This window comes from Piliocolobus tephrosceles, chromosome 3 (genome assembly GCF_002776525.5).
Source record: "Piliocolobus tephrosceles isolate RC106 chromosome 3, ASM277652v3, whole genome shotgun sequence".
NCBI lineage: Eukaryota > Metazoa > Chordata > Mammalia > Primates > Cercopithecidae > Piliocolobus > Piliocolobus tephrosceles.
The window spans coordinates 111,063,012-111,088,773 of NC_045436.1; the positions used below are offsets into that span (position 1 = coordinate 111,063,012).

Below are 25,762 nucleotides of genomic sequence, written 5' to 3' on the forward strand. Positions count from 1 at the left end.
TCAATTTCCCCTTATTTTTATTTTTTCAGACCACCTCCTTATAATTTCCAGAGAATAAACACAAAATAAGAAACAGAGTTGATTTCACTGCATAAACAGTGTGCTGGAATTTACAGTATTACATTGTTACAACAGACCACAACCGTCAACTGGCTCTAGGGAGCTTCAGTGTTCCTGAAGAGTACACATGATGTCTCTTTGCCTCCCAGTGAGGTCCTCAGCTGTGAGTCACTGCTCCTGTTCTTTGACACACATTTCATACAGAAGACAAGGAGCCTGGAAACTATGCAGATGGCTGGAGTAGGCCATTCCCAAATTCCATGCCAAACCAAAGGTTAATGGCTACTTTCTTCTTTTAAAGAAGTTTAGGTGAGGAAACAAGTCCTAGTTCCAAACCAGTACCTATCTTTACAACTGCATCTGCCAAACACTGCTCTCACTTCCTGCTGAGCTCTGGCTCTGACTCGGACATGTTCCCCTCTTACAGGCAGCTCCAGCTTTCCTTTCAGCTGCCCTCCATGTGCCAACCCTTTTTTTGTTTTAATTTTAAATAAGCTTGTAATGTTGTTAGCTCAGAGCTGCACAGCTGAGATTCTGGGCTACGGTATACAATAAGCCTCCCAGTGGTTACCGCCCTGGATGCACATGACAAGAACATAGGACTTCAATGTAATCATTAAACTATAAAACTCTTAGAAGAAAATACAGGAGTATATTTTTATGATTTTTGAATTAGACAATGCTTTCTTAGATAAGACATAAAAAGTACACATGACAAAAGAAAAAATAAATGAACATCATCAAAATGTAAAACTTTTGTATTCAAAGGGTACCTGTGAGAAAGTGAAAAGACAACACACAGAATGGGAGTAAACACACAAATCATATATCTACAAAGGGACTTGTATCAAGAATATGTAAAGAACTCCGATAACTCAACAATAGAAAATGAAAAACCCAATTTTTAAAATGGGTGAAGAATTTGAATCTGCATTTCTTCAAAGAAGATACACAAAGGCCAATAAGCACATGAACAGGTGCAAAATCATAACCACAATAAGATATTGCCTCATGTTTTTGACGAACAACTCTCAAAAGCCAACACTCAGTAATGTCCCTCCCAAGCTTTACTCACCTATAAAGGTTTTGGGATTCAAAATTAAGACTGAATTTAAATTCACTTCTCTTTGTTATTTAAGGTAACGTGTCCATTAATGTGTTGGAAGAGACTGGCTTCATTTCTTAACATGTTACTTCTTCTTCTTCTTCTTCTTATTATTATTATTATTTTGAGATGGAGTCTCGCTCTGTCGCCCAGGCTGGAGTACTGTGGCATGATCTCAGCTCACCATAACTTCCACCTCCTGGGTTCAAGCGATTCTCCTGTCTCAGCCTTCTGAGTAGCTGGGATTACAGGCGCTCATTACTGTGCCTGGCTAATTTTTGTATTTTTAGTAAAGACAGGGTTTCACCATGTTGACCAGGCTGGTCTTGAACTCCTGACCTCAGATGATCTGCCTGCCTTGGCCTCCCAATGTGCTGGAATTACAGGCATGAGCCACCACGCCGGGCCGATGTTACATATTTTTAAGGGCAAATAGGGTAGCTTGAAATCCATCCACTAGAAACATGTGAACCTCATGAAGCAGACTCCTCATACTATTTGTTATTTATTTATAATTTATCTCTAATGTGTGAAAAAGGGTGTACCACTGCACTTTGACATAATTAGCTCTACAAATTTATATAAATATAAATAAATCATAGGTAAATATAGTCATGTGCTCTATAACATTTCAGTCAACAACAGACCACTTATATGATGGTGGTCCCATAAAATTATACTGTACCTTTTCTATTTTAGATATGTTTAGATACACACATTCTTACTATTGTGTTACAATTGCCTATGGTATTCAGTACACTCACATGCTGTACAGGTTTGTAGCCTATATTATATAGCCTTGGTGTGCAGTAGGCTATATCATCTAGGTTTGGGTAACTACACTCTATGAAGTTCAAACAATGATGAAACTGCTTAATGATGCATTTCTCAGAATGTATCCCCATCATTTAGCAAAGTGTGACTGTATATATGTAATTTTCTATAACATGGCCGTAGTTCAGGAACTTAGCTAAGTTTTATGCCAATTTCTTAGCTGATAGCTGTGACTTTTAAGGCACAGACTGCTTCTTTTCCTTTCCAATGATTATAGAAGTTGAGATTTCCCAATTTTCCATATTCTATAAAGAGTCCCTTACTCCTTAGCAGCACCATGGGTTTTCCCAAATTGGGAATGCTGCATTTTGTATCACATAAGTCAATTATGTCTGCAAACTCAGCCTTCACATAGAAAAATTATTGGTAAGTTCACCAGACCATCAGAGGAGAAACACTTACCAGAACATGTTTCATTAGAGGAGTGGGCAGAAAAGCCGGGAACACAGTTGTAAACACAGAGGCCACTCTTCAGAAAGAACCCATGGTCACAGAGGTGACAACGGTCCCTGTGGCTGCACTGCAAGCACCCCCGAGGACAGGCTATTAGAAAAGGAAACACTAAATGAGATTCAATCAAGGCACCACCAGCAACAGAGAAATAAAGGGCTTTCAACCAGAAGAGTCAGAGCACATGCAACAAATGAGCCCCAACTGTAACAAAAGAGAAGACTGATGGTTTCCCCGTAGAATGTACAGGGAGCTGATCTATAGAGAGGAACACTCCTCGCTTTACGCAATGTGATCTAAAAATGTTACACATGCATGAATTGTTTAAAAAGTTAACCATATTGACTTGTAAGAAAAGACCTTTGTAGTGATTAAGAGCCCAGACTCTTTCTAGGTACCCTTCCTTCCCTAACCTTCCCAGCTGTTGACCTAGGGCAAGTTCTGTTTAACAATCGATGCCATCATTTTCTTGTCTTAAAAATGGGGACATTAATAGTACCTAATGCAAATAATTGTTGGGAGGATTACATGTGTTATAATGTGCAATGACTGAAATAGTGCGTGGTATGCAGGAAGGGCTCAATTGTTCTACTACTACCACCAATAATTATTATTGTTATTATTAGTAGTAGCATTTAACAGTATTTTAAATACTGGAGGAGAGCAGCTATTAATAGGACCATAGGATTATTTTTCCGGTCAAGTTAACAATTTTCTAGGAAGAGTTTTTACTGACTAATTTTTCTGCTTTCTTAGTTGAGATTTTGTTATAGAGAGGCTACACAGTATAGTTTAAAAGGCCCTGGATTGGAATCAGAAAACCTGGGTTTAACATCCGGTCTTAAGTTGCTGTGATTAACACTTTTAAGTCTCTTATTTTTCTTTCACTTGTAAAACAGGATTCATAGTGTCTGTCGTATTTTATCAAGCCATTATGAATTTGAAATTAGATAACGCAAATGGGGGAAATTTAGTGATATGTAAATGCTATGCCTGGTTAATAGCATTATTAAATGTCAGGTACTACAGTGGGGCATACAAACCAAGTTTTTATAGATATGATGAGAAAAAACTGATAAAACTCTCTAGCTAATCCAGTGGACAAGGAGATTAAGACTTGGGGTTCAACTTGAGTTTCATAAAAGCTCCAGTGTGTTTCACTAAATTGCCCCCAAAATTTCCATTCTTTAAGGATACTATCAGAATCATGGGTAATTTAGTCTAAACACTAAAAATTCTATGTCTATATCAACAGGGCTGATCCACTCTTAATGGACCCTCACTGTAGATCAATATAAGCTTTACATTCCATAAAATATTGGCTTTATTTCCATAAAGACCTTTGGGGACAATATTGATTTGTGTAAGAGAATATTGGCTTATGCTCCTATATCCTATTTAACCAACATATGGCAGATATGCATGTGAAGCCATCAATTACTTAGGCTAAGCTCTCTGGGCTTTCATTCTGCTTTCTAATTTAAGTGTTCTTGGATACCTGAGAGTCAGCACATGTGACTTACTTGATGCCTTCACTTCTTTCCAGAATAATCAAAACAGTCTCCAAGTTACCTGTGCATTTGTGCTTTACATGATCTGCAAAGTACCCCTTCCCACATTCCTGGACGCACTGGGCTTCCAAGAGGAGAAATGGCCCTTCGCAGCGGGTACACTCATGGGGACCTTGGCACTGGAGACAGTAGCTGTCACAGTCTGAAAGACAAAAGTCAAGTCATCAGGAATCTGTGTGGCTTTCCAGGGGCTCCAGGCCCTTGTGGGAAGGCAGCATGAGATGTCCAGCAGCAGTACAGCCTAGTGTACCTGGCAAAGGACCATATGAAGAGTGAAGGAGTCTGGGTTCTGGTTGTGACTATGATACTTACCAGCTGGGAGACTTAGGATTAGTCACTCTACCTCACTGAGCCTCAGTGTTCTTCTCTATAAAATGGGGGTTGATATACTGTCCTATCCACCCATGGAAAATGCTAGATAAACTATAAAGTGAATGACAGATATCAGCAGCTATTATTATTATTATTATTATTTGAGATGGAGTTTTGCTTGTTGCCCAGGCTGGAGTACAGTGGCACAATCTTGGCTCAACGCAACCTCCGCCTCCCGGATTCAAGTGATTCTCCTGGCTTAGCCTTCCTGAGTAGCTGGGATTACAGGCATGTGCCACCATGCTTGGCTAATTTTGTATTTTTAGTAGAGATGGGGTTTCTCCATGTTGGTCAGGCTGGTCTCGAACTCCCGACCGCAGGTGATCCATCTCCCTCCGCCTCCCAAAGTGTTGGGATTACAGACGTGAGCCACCATTCCTGGCCTAAGCAACTATTATTATTATTATTAGTCCTTGGCTCTCAATACTGTTTTGCTGAAGTGTTGACCTTTTGTGATTCATCAAGTCAATTTTCAGTCCCCCAGGAATACTCCTAGGAATGCCATCTGTGCACTTTTGAGGGGAATTTCAGGGTCTGAGAATTCTGTAGTGTTCAGTTGAGGCTAAAAGGGATACTAGGTCAGAGAGAGATGATTGTGAGCTGTATGCAATACAGAGGGTTGAAGGGGTCAGTGAGTGAAATCATCGGGTCTTCCCATGTGCCCAAATGCTTAGGGTACAAACACCTTCCCACCTGGAGAACCTGACTGTTCAATTTTAAAGAAAATCTGAAAGTAACAGCTAACACACACCTGTTTGTGTGGTCCTATATGCCCAAGATTCCCATACTGCTCTCAAATTTTAGCAAATGTGTTATTAGGGCATGGAAGATGAAAAGGGGAAATGTTCACGATAACAAAGATAGCTCTTAGGAAAGAAACCAGAAACTGGGTAAAAAGCCAGAAGGGGAAACTTGCCACAGTTTCCTTCTGAGAAGAGTACAAACCGGAGGTGGCCAAGGTATGGCTGAACACAGAGCAGGGCCTCTACACACTTACTCTTACAGAGGCCCGAGTCCTGGTAAAATGATGACCGGCACTGCTCCACACAGGCCCCATCCTGGAGAACGTAGCCATCCATGCACTGCAGGCAGTCTGTTTTCAGGGGCCCACTGCAGGCACTGCAGCTCCAATCACACTCTAAAAGAGAAAGTCTGCATTAGATTATCTTCCTTTCTGTCCACCCTCAGACCCAGAAATTCATTTATGAGGAGTCTGTTTGCAGCCGCAAGGAGTAAAATAAGGACAACGTAAGAGATGTCAGATAAGCAGACTCAAACGAGGTTTCCACTTGTAGTAGCCTGAATGCTTCTCTGAGCTTTAAGTGTTCCCTAATTATGTTAGACATGGACATGTACAAGGAGCACTCCATGCTTGTGCCGAGCCTGCTTGTCAGCAGGGCTGCTGAGAAACCAGATCACTCTGGTCTTAACTCTTTATCCCTGTGCCACATCAAGTCTTCAGGCAAAACCTGCCTCAGGGAGTGGCCACCTCGCCCCACAAACCTGTCAGTTTGTGGTGAAAAACAAGATTATCACAAATCTACCCCATTATAAATGATTTCATAACTATGCTGGCAGTTTTCAGCTAACCCTGACTTCTTCCAAGTACTCAATGCTCAATAGGTAAAGAGATGTCAGAGACTCAACTAAGAATGCATCTGCTGCCACCAATAACACCAGTTGCAAGAGTTTCTATCTCTCAAAACCAGGCATTGACCAAAATGACAGAAAGAACGAATGATGTCAGAATTATATGGGGCATAAAGGTCCTGTCCAGAAAGAAAGAGGTTGCTAAAACAATAGAAGATCTCATTTAGGCATTAGAATGGACTCAATTACATGTTAATTTGCTCCATAAGCACCTATGGGATAGTCACTGAACAGCAGGAGGGGGCAATATAAAGGTGGTAGGTGTAGAACTTGTCATCAAGGAGCTTATGTTCTAGAGGGGTCTAACCTTGAATGTACACGCAAATAATCCAGGGGGGTTGTTAAAAATATGGATTAGGCTCAACATCAGATTTATCAAATCAGAGTCTCAGGGATTGGGATGGGGCAAGGGAAAACATGTTGCTGCTGTACTTGTTATTGTGAATATTATAGTTGTTGCTGTTGCTGTTGTTTTTAATGGCCCAGGCAATTCTGATGCAGTCAGAAAACTCATGTTTGAAAGCCAGTGTTGTAGCTGGTAAGGGAAGGGCTACATGCATGGAAGATGGGATGGGATAGCACAGTTAAGTGCATGGGTTTTGAAGAAAGGTAAATCTGTATTCAAGTCATGACTTTGCTACTTTTTATCTGTATTATCCTACAATAATGTTTTTATCTATATTATCCTTGGTTTCTCACCTGTAAAACATGGGTGAGAATAGTACCCATTTCATAAAGTCATTGTGAAGAATAAAATGAAATAATGAAATTCAATAATTTAGCACAGTGCCTGGCATACAGTAACAACTCAATAAACGTTTGCTGCTGAACTGTTTCTCTTAGAGAACCTATCTCCATTCAGGGTCACCCTGGATCTCACCTTCCATTCCTGCTAAGAAACTGGAGAAACCTCTCATGAATTACCTTTTCTCTTCCTTGATAGAATATTTCTAAGTCCCAAAGAAATCAGGTAAATATGCAAGACAGTACACGTGCTTCCAAGAAGATTTACAAAGTTAATCCTTTTCCTTTATTTGGCTGAATCAGTCCTGAGGGAAAATGACTAAAACAGAGCCTTGAAAACTGCCAGCATAGTTATGAAATCATCTATAATGGGGTGGATTTGTGATAATCTTGTTTTTCACCACAAACTGACAGCTACTGGTTAGAAGTCAAAAAAAAAAAAAAAAAAAAAAAAAAAAAGAAAGGAAAAACCCCTGTGGTTTTGAACACAGCAGACCACCTAAGTTGACAACCAAGTAGAATTTCTTGGAATGGAAAGTGTGTAATTTTGCAGAACCTTATAGCATCCTAAGTTTACTTGACAGATGTTTGACCACCATATCTAAGCTCTAGCTTCTCTGCCAGAATCAGAAGGATAGAGAGAAATGTGGAAGGAGGCAGGAATGAGGAAACGGACAGGGGCAAGTAAAACCTGTTCTTTACCTCTGCTTTTCCTCTTGCTGAGCACTACCATTCAAAGAGCATAAGCCCCAAGAATTCCAACTACTGGAGAGCAAAGAAAAAGGCACTTGGCATTTGACATTATCTCCCTATAAATTTCCTTGAATACAGGGACTACGTCTTCACTCATTTAAGTATGTTAAGCAGAAATGAACACATCAGACATGACTCCTGACCTCATCAAGCTTAGAGGTAGCAATCTAGAGTTGTAAATGTAAACACCTACAGCCCAGGAAGGTGATGTATCTTCAGAGTAGGCCTTGTGTGATAGAAAGGGAATGGTGGGGACTGATGAACTGAAGAGATCCTGCTCCATCCAGCAGGGACGACAGCTAAACTGTTTCAACCTACAGTTGCACCGTCGGGATGCATATGCAACACTACTAGAGCTTCCGGTTAAAAAAAAAAACAACATTTGAAAATCTCAATTTTTGTATGTGAAATCTTCTGATTTTTAAAAGGTGAATAATTAAAGATTTTAAAGCATTGAAACATTAGGTAGACCAAAGAAAACATGTCTATGGGCCAAATATAACCTGAGGATTTACAATTTGCCACCTCTAGTCTTGTTATCAAAATGTGGCACAACGTCTGATACAAGAAGGTGCTCAAAATATATGCTAAATAAGTGAATCAAGGAATGAATAAATGAATATATACATACATACACAATTGTTGCTATCATCAGAGACAGTCAAAATATATGATGACTGGTGTTTTCTCAATATGGAAAACTAGACATCAGTAGTAAAGGGGTATCACTGAGTAAAAGAATCTTTACACAATTCAGGAAGAGCTTTACCTTTGCACGTGTTGGTGGAGAAGTCAAGATAGTACTGTGGGGCACAGCTCTCGTATTGACATTCCCCAAAGAGCAGAACCTTGTTTGGATCTCGGCAGGAGGTACAGCTGGCCTGTGAATCACAGCTTCCACAGTGTGTGTTGCATGCTGAGCAGACAGGAAAAGAAAATGACCGGATGATTACAATTGCAAATACTGAAGCACTGATCAAACCTAGACAGATGTTACATAGGAACAAAGCCTTGCTCCAACCTGCTCCACATTTCATTATGGCTCATAGCCCTCCCTTGTGATCAACAAAAACAGAAAATATTAGTTTCCAAAATAGAAAAGGGTAATCTTATTTTACAAAGAATATAAATTGCAAACCCAAGAATGGAAATCCCATATCCAAATTGCTCTGTGATTCAGCAACAGAATTTATGCTTACTCTAAGATCCCTGGAATTACAATTCAGAACTTAAACCTTACTTCTTCAGGAATCAAGCCCCCTTTAGTCCATAATGTAGGTTCAGGTGTTTGTGTGATACCAACATTAAAATTAGGCACCAACTTTACTGGGGAGCTTGGGAATCCCCATACTTTAAGATGCAAAGGACTTGAAGGTGAACTGGTTGATTGATTTGCCTAGTTACAACTCTTAGAAGCCAGTCACGTAACTCTGACATTCAGGGATGATCCCCCAATCTGGTCATGCTTCCATCTTCCCTCATTTAACAACTGGCATTTCTCCATCGACGTAGTTTTTCATGCCAGAAACCTCGGAGTCTATCTTGACACCTCTCTTTCCCCGACTCCTAATCCAATTATTCACTGGATCCTATTTATTCAAACTCCAATATAACTCTCAGAACTTTTCACTTTTTTCCATATCCACAAATGCCAATATTTCTAAGCCATCATCATCCCATGCTGAACTACTATCACAGCCTCCTAATTGGTTTCTCCATCTCTGCTCTGACCCCCTTGCAATCTATTTTCCATGCATCTACCAGAGTGGCTTTTAAAATTCATACAGCTCAGGTTTCCGAGTACACTTTCGCCTTCAAACTCAATGTCATTTTTCAATCCTGGAAAATTTCCAGCCATCATTTCTGCAAATATTGCTCTTCTACCATTCCCTCCATTCTCTCCACCTGGAAATCCTATTATAACATGCATATTTGAATCCTCTTAATATAATCTCTGAGTCTTTACCTCTTACTCATTCTTCAGTCTCTTCTTCTGGGACCGTTGTTAACTTTCTATTCTAAAACAGACCTTCCATTACAGCATCCTGTACATGTTTTTCATGCCATGTATAGCAATTTCCATTTGAGTGATTATTTGATTAACATTTGTATCTTTTAGGCTGCAAACTTCAAGAAAGAAAATAGCAGGTCTATTTTGTTCATTGTAATGTTAGTCAGCACCTAGCTTGTTATCTGTCATATTATAGGTGTTCAGTAAACACTTGCTACATAAATGAAATAAAGCTAGATATGGCATAAGATATATACAACCACCAGCATTTCTGTCTCTTTCAGAAATCTTCCCTAATTATGTGTCAGAGGAAAAGTTCACAGAGAAACCCAGTGAGTTTTAGATCTATATGATATCAAAGTATATGGCACAGTGCAAGAAAACTACCTCCCTGAAAAAAAAAAAAAATCACATGCTATTGTTTCACCTACAAAGAAAGACATTGCTATAAAATATTCATTAGAATATATATATTGGCAGTTTAAGGTCCTGGGAAAATTCTAGACTGGATTTTCAGTTCTAATTATTTTCAATAATCAGAAAAGAATATTTTAACTGTTGTAAGCTTAGGTGAGACCAAATTTTTATTCTTTTTTTTTTTTTTTTTTTTTGCTAGAATTTTTACACATGGTGTATCTTAATTTTGGCAAAGAGTTTGATAGAGATTCCAAAAATAAACTTGTGAATACAAAAATGAAGTAAGACCTACTAGTTGTAAGTGGATTTGAAGGTGGTTGAAAAGCATACTCAAAATGTGATCAGCAAATCTTTATAATTGATAAAAATAGTGTCCACAGTAGAGTATCACATTAATCAAGCCTTAAATTCTTACTTGATCAATATTTTTATCCATGACTTTAATGGAAACAAAGAAACCATGTCAATAATATTTAAATACACCACATGCACCTATATAGGAAACATACATATAAGTTTCACCAGCTGGAAGAACAACAGTTCAGTTACCTTAACCAGTTAAAATCATGAACCTACAGTAATCAAGTGAAATAAGCAGAACTCTAAGAAAAGTCCCGCATTTATGTTCTAAAACCAACTGTACAAATACAGAATGAAGAAGACCTGCTTAGAAAGCAGTTGCTATGGAAAAAATATCTAAGATTTTTAGTCAATAACAGGCCTGATAGTAACTAAAAATGTGATATGCAACGTAAGTAAGGTCAGCTGGTCCTCCTTTCTTGACATAGAGCTGCAAAATGAGGTCCCCGAATGCCAGTTTCCCAGCCAGGGGTCAAGGCCAATTCCTTGCCCTAGTGTCTGAGGGTTTCCTATGACTTACTTCCACCTGCCTCTGTGTTCCTGAATCTTTTTTCTTCTTTTTTGAGACAGTTCTCACTCTGTCACCCTGTCACCCAGGCTAGAGTGTGGTAGCATGAACACAGCTCACTGTAGCCTCTACCTCCTGGGCTCAAGCAATCCTCCCGCTTCAGATTCTCATATTGCTGGGTCCACAGGCACATGCCGCCACCATGTCCAGCTTATTTTTTAACTTTTTCTAGAGACATGATCTCACTTTTTCGCCCAGGCTGGTCTCAAACTCCTGGCCGCAAATGATCCTCCCACCGTGCCCTCCCAAAGTGCTGGGATTACAGGTGTGAGCCACTGTGCCCGGCCTGAATCTTTGCACAGAGTACTCATCCACCCTTGGAACCTTGATGTATACCTCAGCTCCTTCACTCACTTCTAAAAGAAATGGATTCATGCTGAGCATTTTGGATTGCTGGAAGACTTTATGGAGGATTTGGAGGGACATGGTAGTGTCACATTGAGAAACAGGTGGCTTCAAGGACTTCTTCCTCTTACCCTTTCCAAAGTAATGAGTAAATGGCTTACCCTGTCTGACACAGAGCAGTTCTGTAGGTACCAACGTCCCTCGGGTTCTCAGCTTCCGTGGTATTACATTCAAACCCCACAAAGTACTTACTAGTCCTGACGCAGACCTCTTGGTGTGGCCACCTGGAGTAGCAGGGGCAGTACTCTGAGGTCAGTGACCCCTATAGCAAATGCAGGAGGACGGTGAAAAAGGTGACAGAGTGCACCAGAAATCAGTGAGGGAAGCTGGCAGGTCCAGTAACCATCATAACTGCGATGTGCTGTAAGGAGTGAGGGACCTCACAGTGTAGGGGTTCAATCACCTTCTTAAACAGACCTGTTTTCTGCTGTAGGTCAAAGAAATGGTCATTCACTCCTCCTTCAATACTCCATTGGCTCTAGGTCTACATGGCACAGAGATATCCAAGTGGGGAATGATAGTTAATTTCAAACTTTGGAAAGTAATCATGTGAATGAAGGAGAAAGCTTATTCTATATCACTTTGGAGGCAAGTTCTAGGGCCAATTAAAAACAACTGTCCGGCAACTCCAGCCCCTCAGCAGTGGAATAGGCTTTCTTCCATGGAAGTCTGTGGAGGTGAGTGAGAAAGAGTCTCTGCACTGGTGCAAGATTGGCTTGAGTAACTCCGGAATTCTCCTCCAATACCAAAGCACTATGATTTCAAGTACTCAGAACCTTACATATCATCTCTTTTTTAAAGTTCCTACCTCAACTGGTGACCCTTAGATTTTTTAATTCAATTAATAGTACATCCTCTTGAAAGATTCCGGTAACTAGAATATCTAGAAAGCTCTCCAGTCCTTACTTCCTTCAATAATTTGGTTATGAATGCCTCCCTTAATATCCCTTAATACTGATTACATTTCCTCAAAAGCCCTTATTGCAGAATTTCTAAAATTGGCAGGCTTATAATTGTCTATAATTATGAGTATTAGAATAGAACATTGTTGAATTTTTTTTTTCTTTGAGACTGAGTCTTGCTGTGTCACCCAGGCTGGAGTGCAATGGCATGATCTCAGCTCACTGAAGCCTCTGCCTCCCAGGTTCAAGCGATTCACCTGCCTCAGAACCCCCCGAGTAGCTGGAATTACAGGTATGCACCACCATGCCCTGCTAGTTTTTTTGTATTTTTAGTAGAGATGGGGTTTCACCATGTGGCCAGGCTGTTTTTTTTTTTTTTTTTTTTTTTTTTAACCTACTAGAAACTCAAATATCCCAACGTAGGAGCATACTTTTTCAACCTTAGAATGAAATTTAAGGACTAAACTTAGGAAATTCTTAATCCAACTGAAATATTCTATGACATTCTATTTACATGGGATGATAGTAAATGTGTTTGTGCAGAGGCCACCCTGCACCAAGACAAAAACTTCCCAGAAGAGAACTATTTCAATGCAATGTATTTTTGTTACCTATACTTCATACAATGGATTCTATTTTTTCTTTTGAACTTTTATTTCTGTGATTCCAGTGCTGTGAAGAGCCTCATAAATCTAAGTCACTATTTCTCCACCAACACTCTCTTAGTCTTGAATAGAACATGGAAGTATTTCATTCCTGTCTCTTGTATTACAGAATCTACAGATTCTGGCAGACAGTTGATACATACAAAGCAAAGTTTTTGTTACAAAAGCAATCTTCTCACTGGTCCAAAAAAATTTGTTTTTAGATCTCCAGTACCTCCACAGATGATGCAAAAGGGTGAGTTCCATATAACTAATGCAAATCTTTGCAAGGATCTCAATAAACTAACAGTAATATCTATCATCCTATCTATAAAATAGAAATACCTTTACTACTTTATTTGCCTCTCATTTTAGATGATGATGATAAAAACAAAACAACGGTTAATCAATTCTGACAACTTATTCTCCATTATGGTCTATATTAAATGTAACAACAATAGGATGTAGGTACTGTTATAATCTTCCTTTCACAAAAAAAAAAAGAAAGAAAGAAACTGAGGACTAGTGGTTAATTGGCTTGTTCAAGGTCATAAAGCTCTAAGTAGCAGTTAGGATTTGAACTTCAGTTCTCTGACTCTCGAGCCCACTCTCCTAACCACTACTGCACAATTCCTTCAGCATGGTATCCCCTAGAACACACAACTGAAATATCACCACTATATTTATTAACTGTCATTTTCAAAAGTATAACAATTTTTCGTTTTTGCAAATGACACTTTGGTGCCTGAGATAAAATAAGTGGCATCAGCCTATCATAAATGTTCCTTCATCTGTGAAGGATATCTTTTTTTTTTTTTTTTCAGAGAGATTTACTCATTCCCTAATAGAATATCCTAACTCTTTGTTTGTGCCTGACTCAAGGTAATTAATCATATTCTGACTTACTTGAGAAATAAGACATCTATATAAGTAACTCCCATACAAGTCCATATAACTACTGTTTAGGCAGAAATGGAATATTTCCAGCATGCAAAGCCTTGTACACTGTCAATATTCACAAATACACGTAGAAAACAAATTCAATCCAGAGAAGTGCTTAGTTCACCGACTGTGTACTAGAGCAAGTTCCACTCTCTGCCTACGGTCATAGAATGGGATTGCTGAGAAAAACTATAAAGATGAAACAAACTAACACTTTTATTTTTTAAATGAGATAACCTGGATAAGTTAAATAACCTGCCCAAGATCACACAGCTGGCACTTACAGAGAAGAGCCTACCGCCAAGCCCAGCACTTTCGATTAGGCCGATATCTGAGCTACAATCTGTTAATGGCAACCTTATTGCCTTTGTAGATTGGTTTTCTTCCTTTTATAAAAATAAAGGCTACCAGGTGAGAAGATGGAAGTAAGAACCTCATATTTCTTTCAATGGCTTCAGAAAGGCAGGAAAGGAAGGAAAGGAGAGAAGGTTCATTGGAAAAACCTACGCTGGCAAACATGATTGTCATCAAGATAGTGCGCAGGGAAGCAGGTGGTGCTGCAGGTGCCAGTGTGGGACAGCACGAGGTTGGTGTCACATGAGGAGCAGGAGAAAGGTCCTCTGCCCTGGCAGGTTCTGCACGAGGAGTGACATTCTGCAGAGGAAAAAGAGACACAAGAGAAACCGTGATGTCAGATTCTCTTCCAAGCAGCATCCCAAGTGTGGGTAATAAAGTCCCAACATTGAGAACATTGGCAGGTCTGGTTTACAGTCCCATGGCATACTTCCTGCCTCCACTCTCTCTTAGGAAAGGTCAAGCCTTCCCAGCTACTGCCCGAAGAGAATCTCGGGTGGCAGCTCCAGCTCCTGAGTCCAGCACTTACTCACTTTTACAAGCTCCTCTCTCTGCATAGTATCCTGAAGGGCAGTCAGGAACACAGTGGTCCCCGAGCAGCAGGTAGCGGGCATTGTGGCACCTCAGGCAGATGCTCCCGGTGTTGTGATCAGCTGCACAGTGCTGGCACAGGGGATGGCAGTCTGGAAGGGGAAGGGGAGCAGAGAGAAGGCACGGGTGTTCATGAGCACAAAGTCTCATCACTGCACAAAGGGCAGAAGAGATTTCAATTACACACACTGCAGCTGACAGCTGGAGAGTAGCCCAAAGGCAGTGTATATCAGTAAAGTAGAAGCTTGGGACCTGTACAAATTGTGTGTTTGAGGTTTTTAGCAAATGGCCAAGCCCAGCACAGTGACTGAGTTTTCATCCCTTTCCAATGGAATGACCTTTAAATATGAGGGTGCCATGTGATAGATACTTGCTAGGAGTATAGAGAGAACTTCCTGACTAACAGAAGCAGTAAGATCAATACTATCAGTATCTCCCCTGGGGGTCTGAGACTGGAGTGCAGCTTCTCCCACCCCCTTCACAGTAATAGAGGCAGGAGGCAGAGAAATTCTAGGAAGACAGGGCGGGTCCTTGGTGAAACCCTATCTTCACCATAAAACAACAACAACAAAAAACAGCCTGAAACCCATGACAGAAAGTCTAAAGTAAGAACTTCTATTCCTCTTTGCCCACCCTCTCCCAATTGGTTCTTTCTGAATCATGCCTTTTTACCAGTTGAATGTTGCTTTTTCCAAAACTACCTATGGCATGCCCCACCTCCATCCTGTGCCCATAAAGACCCCAGACTCAGTCAGTAGTGGGGAGACAGCCTGACTTTGGGGAAGAGACAATCTGATTTTGGGGGAAGATGACCTGTCCTTCTTGTCCCCTCTCCAGCTCCCCTCTCTTCTGAGAAATGTTTTTATCACTCAATAAAATTCTCCACTTTTACCATTATTCAATTTTCTGTGTAACCCCGTTCTTCTTCAACACTGGACAAGAGCTTGGGGCCCACCAAGTGCTAGTACCCAGAAAAGGCTGTCACACCAGCCCTTTGCCCTCACCAGCAGAGGGCAACTAACTGCCTCAGCAACAAGGCAAGAGGCCAAATGAGCTGCTAACACACCACCATCTGTCAGACTGCAGATGGCGAAACTAAAAGAGCACTGTAACACCTCTTCTGGGGCTTCAGGGTCATGGGCACCCTCACCTGGGTGCCACCACGTTTCCCTTGAGGTGACATGCCTGGTTTGGCTGCAGGCCCCCCATGGCGCTTGCTTTTGTGTCAGTGCCCTGAGAGGCCAGCTGGATCCTGCACTCACTAACTCACATGTTTCTCCCACAAGGGGCTAAGCACAGCAGGCTGAGCAGATGAGGTGCCGCTGCCATGAGTCCAGCAAAGAAGCTGAGAAAAATTCTGCATCAACAGGGCTCCTGAGCCCTCTGCAAGGCTCCTTGTCACAGATTTGGCCTTCCAGAGTCAGTATACCAGTCTCAGCCTTCAGTATGAATGGACTGGGGTGAGTAAATAATTGGATTGAGTTGCTGGAATATTTTGGTCTTTAACTAGAGATAAAGTTATGAAGAAGAGTTGTGAGTTGAAAAGTCATTTTTATGACCCAATGCATAGTGCATAGTAGCTCTGTAATGCCAGTTGGGATTAAAGCTATAAAACAAATTATTTTGTCCAGATGGCACTGTCTCTTGTTCTTATTCACATGATAGTCATTCTTTAATAAAGAACTTGATTGTGTTCAGCTTCCTTTGTAGGTGAAAACTTCCTGCTTTCAAGTGGTAATTACCCTTTAAGTCCCATTTATCATCCTTTATCCCAAAGGCAGGAAAAAACCCACAAATCTCAATTTACCCAACTAAAATGAAAAAGGAGTAAGATCTAGAAAAAAGAAAAGAAAGAGTTCTGGTTATGGGGCCTTCCCATCTTCCCCTGTAGGATTCAAAGCATTTCTTTGTACTCGCTAATGCACCACCCATGGCCTCAAAATGTCTTGTTTCATCTCAAGGCTTGTAGTAGAGACTGTGATTTCTAGCAAAATCCGTGTTGGTAAAACAGATTCCTGCCCCTGAAATCTGTTAAAAACAGGTCTTTCTCTCTACACTGTTGTTGATCCTAACTGTTGATCATCTGGATGTGTTCCCTGCACATGAAGCAGATCTCCCTTTCATGTCCAGTGCCCACTCATCCACATGAGAACCCTTCAGAGGACCTTCATAGTCATCCCAGAAGTTAAGCCACAGGAGTCTGACTCAAAAATGCTGATTCTTTTGGCAGCATACGAACTAACAGTCCCCAACCTTTCTCTGAACTTTGGGAGTTACAAATTACAAGCAGCCTTTTGCCAATATTAGGAACAATTTCAGTCCTTCAGTAAACTACAAAGGAAATTATGACTGCATTGAGGGAAATATGAGAAGGAGGCTACTTTCCCCAGATTTGGTGTATGGTTTCCACAGAATGCCAAGCCCTTTGTTCTCTCTTCCCTATGCCTTCCTCACAGTGCCAGGAGCACAATCCCAGTTGTGCAAAGGGAAATTTAAAATGCTTCAAAAGTTGCAAGAGCAAATGAAGGTGATAGTGTTTTATGATTACCTTAACAAGTGGGTAAATGTTAGGATTGGAAACCTAGGAAACACTACAGATTCAAGGCTCCGTTATTTGAAAAGTTATGGCCTATCCTCTTTAAAGCAATTTCTTCCAGAGCTTTCTGAACTTGGGCATGCATCAACAAGATCTGCAGGTGTTCAGTGGTCTAAAGACTCGTTGCATCTAACAGATGCTTTCTCTAGCATGCAATTAGAGAAACATAAAAGAATAATCACCCAGGGGATGCTTTCAAGAGAAAGTAAGCAGACCCCTGTAGTATTTTGTGGGTACAACAAATAACTATTTATGGATTTATCTGATCTTGGGATCTCTGTTTAAATAAGGAGTGTAACATGTGTTAATTATTCTAAAGGAAACTGGAGCCAGGTTGTGGACATTCCTTCCCCCTCACCCAGCAGTGCTTTTAAACCCTTATTACTCTTCTGAAGTCACTACCCCACTCTGCCCACCCATTCATGTCTTCCCAGGTGATCTCACCTACATCATTAAGCAGAGCATCCTGCATTCATTCCTTTCAACCTCAAAACACCTATCTATTCCTGTTTTTATTTCATTTCCTCCCTTCTCCCAGGATAAAATGGCTAATGCCTACACCTATATTCTTGATCCAATTATCAATATTATTCCACCTGTTTTCCCCTATCTCTCTTGTCGACCTCAACTTCCAACCATGCTCTCCATTGTCTACTGTCCTAAAAACTTTTCTCTACAAACAACTCATCTCTTGCCTTCCCTTAACTACCCAGCTTCCTTGCCCCTCTAACTCCTCACTTCATTGTTATCTGTTTTCAAAATATTTTACTGTGGTATTGCTCTTGAAACGGTCTCTGATGGCCTCTTAAGGACCAGATCTAATGGCCTCCTCTAATTCCTTATCCTACCTGAAATCTCTGCAACACAAGGCACTGTTGACCAGGCAGCCTTCCCCGTTAAAACTCTCTCCTCTCAGCCTGGGTGACACAGGTGCTCTTCTTGGCTGGGTTCTCTTTCTGTGCCTCTGACGACTTATAAATATACGGGTTCCTTACAGCCTTTAACTTTTGCTATCCTCCTAATCAAGTCTCTGGAGATCTTAAACCAGACATGGCTGTTTGGCTACACAGACGCCAGAAATCAATGGAAAGGTCTGAAGAGTTTCAGAGACTGAAATTACTCAGGGCCTCTGCTTCCTTCCACAGCTCCATGTTAAGCCACAAGAAGGCATCAGATCAGTCCCCAAACATATATTGCATGATGGAGTGAGTGCTCAGAGTCAATGGAGAAATCAGTACACGACACCTGAAAATATAAAATGATCAACTCGAAGTTGACCAACACATCACATTTATCCAAGTTAGTTTATAGTTTTACCTCACACAGGAGATTATAAACACTCAAGTGTGGAAAGTTAAACTATCTAACTCTTTTTGTTCACTACCTCTATTCATTCTATGGTTTAAAAAGTCATGCTGAACACCCGATCCTGTGAATAGACTCATTCCAAAGCAACAACCTGAGTGTGACCCATGTTAATCCACTCATGCAAACTTTCCTTCCCAGCTCCATCATATGCAATTCCCCAACAGAAGGCCAATTATATAATTAGGCTCTCAGGGTTGGTTGACTGATTTTTATTAAATCAAGCTGAAAAGAATAATAAGTCCCCAAAACCTAGGGAACACTTTTGTCGTCAGAGGCTTGAAGTCAAAATCTCTTTGTAGGAGAGAGTTTCTTGGGAGACCTCAAAATGAGTAACGATCTGCACGGAAAGAAGCCAGAAATCAGAACAACAAGGGCTTGAGGATTAATACCAACGTTCTGACTTACAACCAGAAAAGTATAGTTCCCTAGGGCAGACTACAAAACTCAGGCAAGACAGGCTACGAGTAGCCGGTACCACAGGGCACCACCTGCGAGCAGGCTTCAGGTACAAGTCCAGGACTGCTGTGATCTACAGAGAAGGGCTGAGCAGGTTCAGACAGGGATCTAAGGGTTTTATTTTTCTGACTACAAAGTAAGCCACGGAAGAGAAGGAAACATGAAAAATATTTTTACAAAGTATAAATAATCATAAAAATCACCCTAAGCATGGTTTTTCGGGGTCAATAACTACTAACGTTGACATTTTTTTTAAGTGCTTTCTCTATACAATTTTACATACAGAGATTTTTACATAGATTAGATTAGATTAAATGTGGGCATTATAGTACCTTTTTACTCAATATCATCAGCATTCCCACATGTCATTAGGGACTCTGTAAACATCATTTTTAGCAGCTACATCATATTCCAGTATTAAGTAAGCAAACAAGAAAATCATTTTCTTACAGTGTGAACATTTACTTACAATTTGTCTCCATTTTTGTAATTAAGGCTATGATAACATTTTTGTGCATAAATCTTTGTCTGCATCTCAGATTATTTCCTAAAGGACAATGTCAAAAGGGTACAATTCATATTATTATTACAGTTTACATTTACTGAGCTCTGAATATACATTGGGCAAAATATTAATTATTATAAACACATAATTTCACTTGAAGAGAAAAAGTAGGCAATGTTACTATCCCCATGTTATAAATGAGGAAACTGAGACCTGAAAGGTTAAGTCATTTGCTTTACATATATCATAAACAGGCTAAGTCCAGAGCATACACTTTTAAGCACTACAAGCATGAAAAAATTTAAAATTCTTAATTGATATTATAAATTTCATTCCAGAAAGTTCCTATTGATTTATATTTCAAGAGCCATTTATGAGACTGTTTAATCATAATTTTGCCAGCACTAAAAAATTTAAAAATGGTAAACCAATCTTGGTTAAATTGGTTGGTGAAAATTGGGGTTATGTCATCGTTTTACTTCATATTTCTTTTATTATAATCGAGGTTGAGTATGAAAAACATTTTTTTATTGAAACAATAAAAACATTCCAATGGCTACTATACTCCTACAATTTTCAGCATGGTGGGGGGAAATGATTCTGGATATATCATTTTAATTGAGTATTTAAGATGCACAATCAAAGAATAAACTGAGGTATCAATCAGTGAGTTCCTTCCTCATCCACTGTCACCATCCCCCATTGGACCAGGAAGTATGGGGTTATCATGTGTTCCCAAAGTTATCAAAATCAGACCTACAAAGACACTATACTTATAGAACCCAGGGCACAGAAGATAGAAAGAAAAATGGTCTTTTTTTTGTTTGGTAAGACAAGGTGTCCCTCTGTTGCCCACACTAGAGTACAGTGGCAAAATCATAGCTCACTGAAACCTCGAACTCAGGGCTCTAGGATCCTCCTGCTTCAGTCTCTTGAGTAGCTGGACCTATAGGTGTGTACCACTGGGTCCACCTAATCCTTTTCTTTTTCATGCAGACAGGAGTCTCACTATATTGCCCAGACTGGTGTCAAACTCCTGGTCTTAAGCAATCTTCCCTCTTTGGCTTCCCAAAGTGACGGGATTACAGGTATGAGCCACCTCACCTGGCCGAAAAAGTTCTTGAATGTGCATTGGAACTAATAGACCCACGCCCTCCCTGATCAACACAACCCCTACACTCTCCACCTCCCTACCCCAACCTAAAAAACCTTCAAACTGAAGGGGAAGAAAAAGCAGAGACACCACTCCCTTTGCTCCTGCCTGCCCCTCTTATAGAACAAGTTGGAAGTAACCCAGTAGAATGTTTGAGTCCAATAGTAGAGTGGACTTGGGCTATGTTTCTTGCCTTAAAGAGGGCTGTCTCCAAATTTTGTCATGGGGACAGTGTGCTGAGCAACCTGAAAACATGGTAGACACTGAGGTGCAGGACTGGCATGAGACTGTTACAAACATCCTGTAGAATGCTACAGGGATAATGATAGGGTGCCATGAAAGTACATAGCAGGGGTACCAACTTAGTCCAGGGGCCAGGGAAGACCTCCCAGAGGAGGCTGAGACAAGAACACTGGTGGCAGTTAGCTGCAAGAGGAGAAGGGCAGGAGGAGAATGTTTGGAAAGGGTTCCAAGAGGAGGGAAAGCTTAGGCAACCCAGCAGTTGAACAGAACAGGATGCCTTCAAGGAACGGAGAAAAGTTCAACATGGCTGGATCTTAAAGAACACACAAAAGAGCCACTCAGACCTGGGCAGGCCAGTTTTGCAAAACATTGTAAGTCATGAGAAGGAGTCTGGATTTTATGGTAAAGGCAATTGGGAATCTCTCTCTCTCTCTGTGTGTGTGTGTGTGTGCACGCGTGTGTGTGTCTTTTTTCAGTTTCTTTACTGAGGTCTCTGTGTTTTTGTTATAGATTTAAATGAGAATATTTTTTATATGAAAGGCAACTCACGTTAGGAGAAGACATCAAACCAAAGCAGAAAACTAACAATCTAAGAAAACTCTGACATACAGCAGCTCTTGCCATGAAACCCTTGCTGGAGAAGAAAAGCAGGCTCCTTACTGTTCTCTCCCCTACCAGCCTCCTCCCCTCCATTACATCTGCAGAAGCTCCTTTTCTGACAAAAACATCCCTCTACTGAATTGTTCTCAAGGGGCTTATGCTAGAGTAGGCATATTAAGAATTTTGTAATGCAAATACATGAAAACTATTGTGACCAGGAATGGAGATCCTTGAGAAGGAAGAAAAACACACTTGTGGTTTTTCTTTGCATGACTGGGGAAGGCCTTTTCACTCATGGACAGTTCTCAAAACTCCTTTTAAAAGGAAAACAAAGTAGAATTTGGCCAAATCAGTGGTACCTGGTAGGTAGCTCCCACACAGTTGTTAGAGGGGAAAAATAAGTTATTGGAGTAAAAATACTAGGAAATTGTGGAGAATTTGAAGGCCTACGAAAAAGGGCAATATGGGTTGCATCACCTGGTTTTCAAAATCCACTTGAGGTCAGGAGAAAAAGAGCGCCACTCGGCTGCAGGTGTGACAACTGCCAACTGCCTTGTCAGTTACAATTGGAGATAATAAAGAGAGAGAACTACCCCCATGGCCAGCCAAATGTACTAATTATACAATCTAAACATAATTAAGACATGGCATGAGCCCCACATCTAGGCACTATGGGAGGTAACTATGTGACCCAATAAACTGCCACGACACCAGTCATTTTACTCACAGTAAAGTCTATGGGCATATTTTCTACAAACCAGTCTGATTTGGAGGCAACTCTTGAATTCTTCTCATTTGGTGGTAACCGTCTAATGAACCCTCTAATTCAGATCTTTGATGGGCCCACACCATAGGAGCACATCTGTCAGAAACTGTGTCCTTACAATGGCAGCGTCCTCAGAGAGACCAACAAATTCCGGGGTGAATTACCCCTAAACACCCCAGGCTGCCATCCGTGCCTATTCCTGCCCACAGGTGATATTGAAAACCATTTCACAGGACACAGTAGAGGAAGTGTATATGGTCACTGCTTAACTTGTATCAGACTGCAGTTACTAAAACAAGAGAATTGAATTTCCAACCCATCACTCTAGCAGCTTCTGCAAGGATTAATGTCCCATCCAAAAAGCCCCATCTGTGCAGTAAGGCATCTGCATCTGACCTTCCTGCCTGCAATCAAAAAAAGGGAGACTGCCCTCAAATATGTTGAAATAGGGAGTGTGTATCTGTTAATTGCTTAAAAACAGTGCCTATTCTGGAGCCCGTCCCTCAGATTCCTCCCGCTACTACTCAGTAAGTAAATTCTTATTTGTCACTACTGCAATTACAGTAAAGAGTCTTTAAATATATGACTCATTAAGAGTCACAAGGAAAGAAGAGAGGCCCAGGATACATTTATGCTTAGGCTGTTTCAGATTACTCATGTATAATAAGTATGTGAGTTGGGGGTGGGGGCACAGATGTAATTCCAGTTGTTTGTGTATATACCACCTTGCTAATAAACACAGTGAATTAGCACTGTAAACAAGCAAATTAATAAACACATTACAAGGCAGCCTGAAAAATGGAGTATTAGCTCCAGCTGAAATAAATGCATTTATTGTTTTTAAGCAAGCAGAAGATTCCATTTGTTTTCTAAATATGCACAGCATGTAGATATGCTAGAAATTTAAACAGATAAAAAATTAATATTTTGACTCAGCAGCTGTAGAATCCTCTAATATGTCACCCTGCAGCTGTGAGGAAATTGCATGTGGTCATCACTATATGATGCTTTCTTCAAATCACAAAGGCTCCGCTTCAAGGATCGGTGAGGATTACCCACAATCATGATGGATGGAAGCACATGGCAGTGAAATAATTTGTTTCACATCTTTGGAGCAAAATCAAAAAAGCTTGAAGATATTAAAGTAAATGTGTACTGGCGACGCAATGGCTTTGGATGTTGGTTTTATGGAGCAGTGACTCCTTAGCTGATAAATAATGATCTATAAAGACAAATTTAGACACACAGTGAGATTTTTAATAATGTCCTGTCAGTCCATTAGGTTCTTAATGCAACCACATTAAGTGCATTTGGAAGCAGTTAAAATAATCAGCACTTGTAGCTGTTCTTTGTCAGGTGAAAAAGAAATGATTTCATGCCAAAATTCAGGGCCTTTAAAGGGCATCGAATTTGAATTCTAATGCCACTTTTAAAATTGATGGGTTTCTGCTTGTGAGATAAGTACGACAGGAATCCAGAAAATAATATACAGGTAATAGAAGAAAAAAAACATCCTATCTCTTTCCCTTTTGATCATTACTTTGTGCTCAGTCCACCCGTAAGCTCTTAGAAATCATGTATTCTTTTTAGAGGCTTTGAGTTAGTACAAAAGCTACAAAACAAAACAAAACCAACCAACCAAGTGAGACTTGTTTCTTCAGTGTCTGTGGCTATTGCTTTACTCTTAAAAAACTAACCAAAGAAAACATGACAACAGAATGACCTTCATGTTATAGGGTGATTCATGTTATAGTAGTGATTTCTACTCAGTGTTGACAAACTCACCCATGTGTTGGGAAGGCTGCCGTAGGAGCCAAGGAAACAGCTTGAAGTGGGGAGGGTAGGGGGAGGTGGCGAGTGGCAGTGTCAAATGTAAAAGCAAAGCTCTAGGTTTTGGTACCAGCTTGCACTGCCAACAAGGTGTCAGGAGTATCACTCTTACCATGTATCTTGAAGTTTTGTATCCAATTTATGTTTTACTCGGTTTAGCTCCACAGTAGAAAACAGTTCACTTCAATTAACATTTATGGCAAGTCAGCCGAGTATGAGGCACTGTGGAAGGTACTATAGGGTTGAATCAGACTTGAATCCTTCTCTCAAGATGCTTAGGGATGGCAAACACACACACACATACACATCCCAAATGCAACAGGTGTCAAGGATCAGAGAATATTTTATCCAAAGTGGATAAGAGGAACTTGACCTTGAGTGTTCATTTGATGTTTGCAGATGGTGCCAGCTGAGGACATCCTTGTTAGTAGGGAAGAACATGTAACAGCACAGAGGCACACAGGAAGGGAGCAGTGTGGCGTGGGGAAGAAAACGAGCATGGCTGGAGCCTTGGACATTCACAGGGGAACCAAGGAAATCAGGGACCTTGAAAATTAGGGTGAAGGATTTACAGCTAATGCAATGGGCAATGGGAAGGCATTAACAAGTTTTGAGTGTCAAAGAGTGTTTTATAAACCAAAGCTGATATTCAAGAAAGGTCTCCTCCTCCTCTTGGGAAGGACTAGGAGAGCTTTAGAAACATGTCTGTCATCTGAGAAAGAAGAGCTTGGGGTTTTTGCAGCGGAAACAGAGATATGCTATATCTATGAGATATGAGTGATTCCAATGTGGAAGACGGGTTGCAAAGAAGCAAAGGTAACACAATGGTTTTGAATTGTGCCAATTGAAAAATCAGTAGTAGATGGACAAGGAAGTCAAGAGAAGGAAGAAAAGCACCTGTGGAGGTAGGAGGGATGAAGATGAAGGCTTTTCTTTGGAGATTTCCTGTGATCAGATGTCCAGCAGGAAGAGAGAAATGAGGATCTGGAGGGGATTATCACACGTACTTGGGATGAAATCTAAGGAGAAAATAGAAATGAAGATTTAAGTTGTGAAAGACACAAGGGCCCTGGAGGCAAGAAGATAGGGGAGGAAAAGGAGCAGGAAAAACGAAGAGAAAAGGAGGGAGATGAATGTGTAAGCAGAAAAGGAAACACCTGACTGGAGAGATCAGCTCAGGAAGGCAGATGGGCTCTGGGACACTGGGGAAGGAGCTCCCCGGGGCAGAATGAGGGAGCTCCTTTCTCAAAGGAAGGAAAAAGAGGTAATAGAAGAGAAAGATATTTGAGAAGAAAAGATGAGGTTTGTTTGTTTTGTCTTATCAGATAATATAAATCTTCTAAACAAAAAAAGAAAGCAGAGTTGTAGACTGAGAGTGAAGTGAGAGTGTAGGGAGTGCGTGGGAAGGCCATGAGGGTCAAAACCACAACGCATCAAAAAGAAGTGAATACAATGATGTCGAGAAGCAGAGAGAGTCGTATGGAAACTAGATCAGTGATGAAGGCTGATGAC

General features: G+C 40.6%; 1 protein-coding gene across 2 annotated transcripts in view; it reads right to left on the bottom strand.

Moving 5' to 3' along the window:
• The window catches only part of FRAS1 (Fraser extracellular matrix complex subunit 1), a 452,974-nt gene that overhangs the window by 171,263 nt on the left and 255,949 nt on the right, over nt 1-25,762 (bottom strand). For both annotated transcript variants that reach the window (XM_023222483.3, XM_023222482.2), the window contains exons 21-26: nt 14,676-14,825; nt 14,296-14,442; nt 8,309-8,455; nt 5,390-5,530; nt 4,022-4,162; nt 2,402-2,542 (exon numbers count right to left, since the gene is read on the bottom strand). In XM_023222483.3, coding sequence (XP_023078251.2) covers nt 2,402-2,542; nt 4,022-4,162; nt 5,390-5,530; nt 8,309-8,455; nt 14,296-14,442; nt 14,676-14,825 — 867 coding nt within the window. The remainder of the gene's footprint in view (nt 1-2,401; nt 2,543-4,021; nt 4,163-5,389; nt 5,531-8,308; nt 8,456-14,295; nt 14,443-14,675; nt 14,826-25,762) is intronic.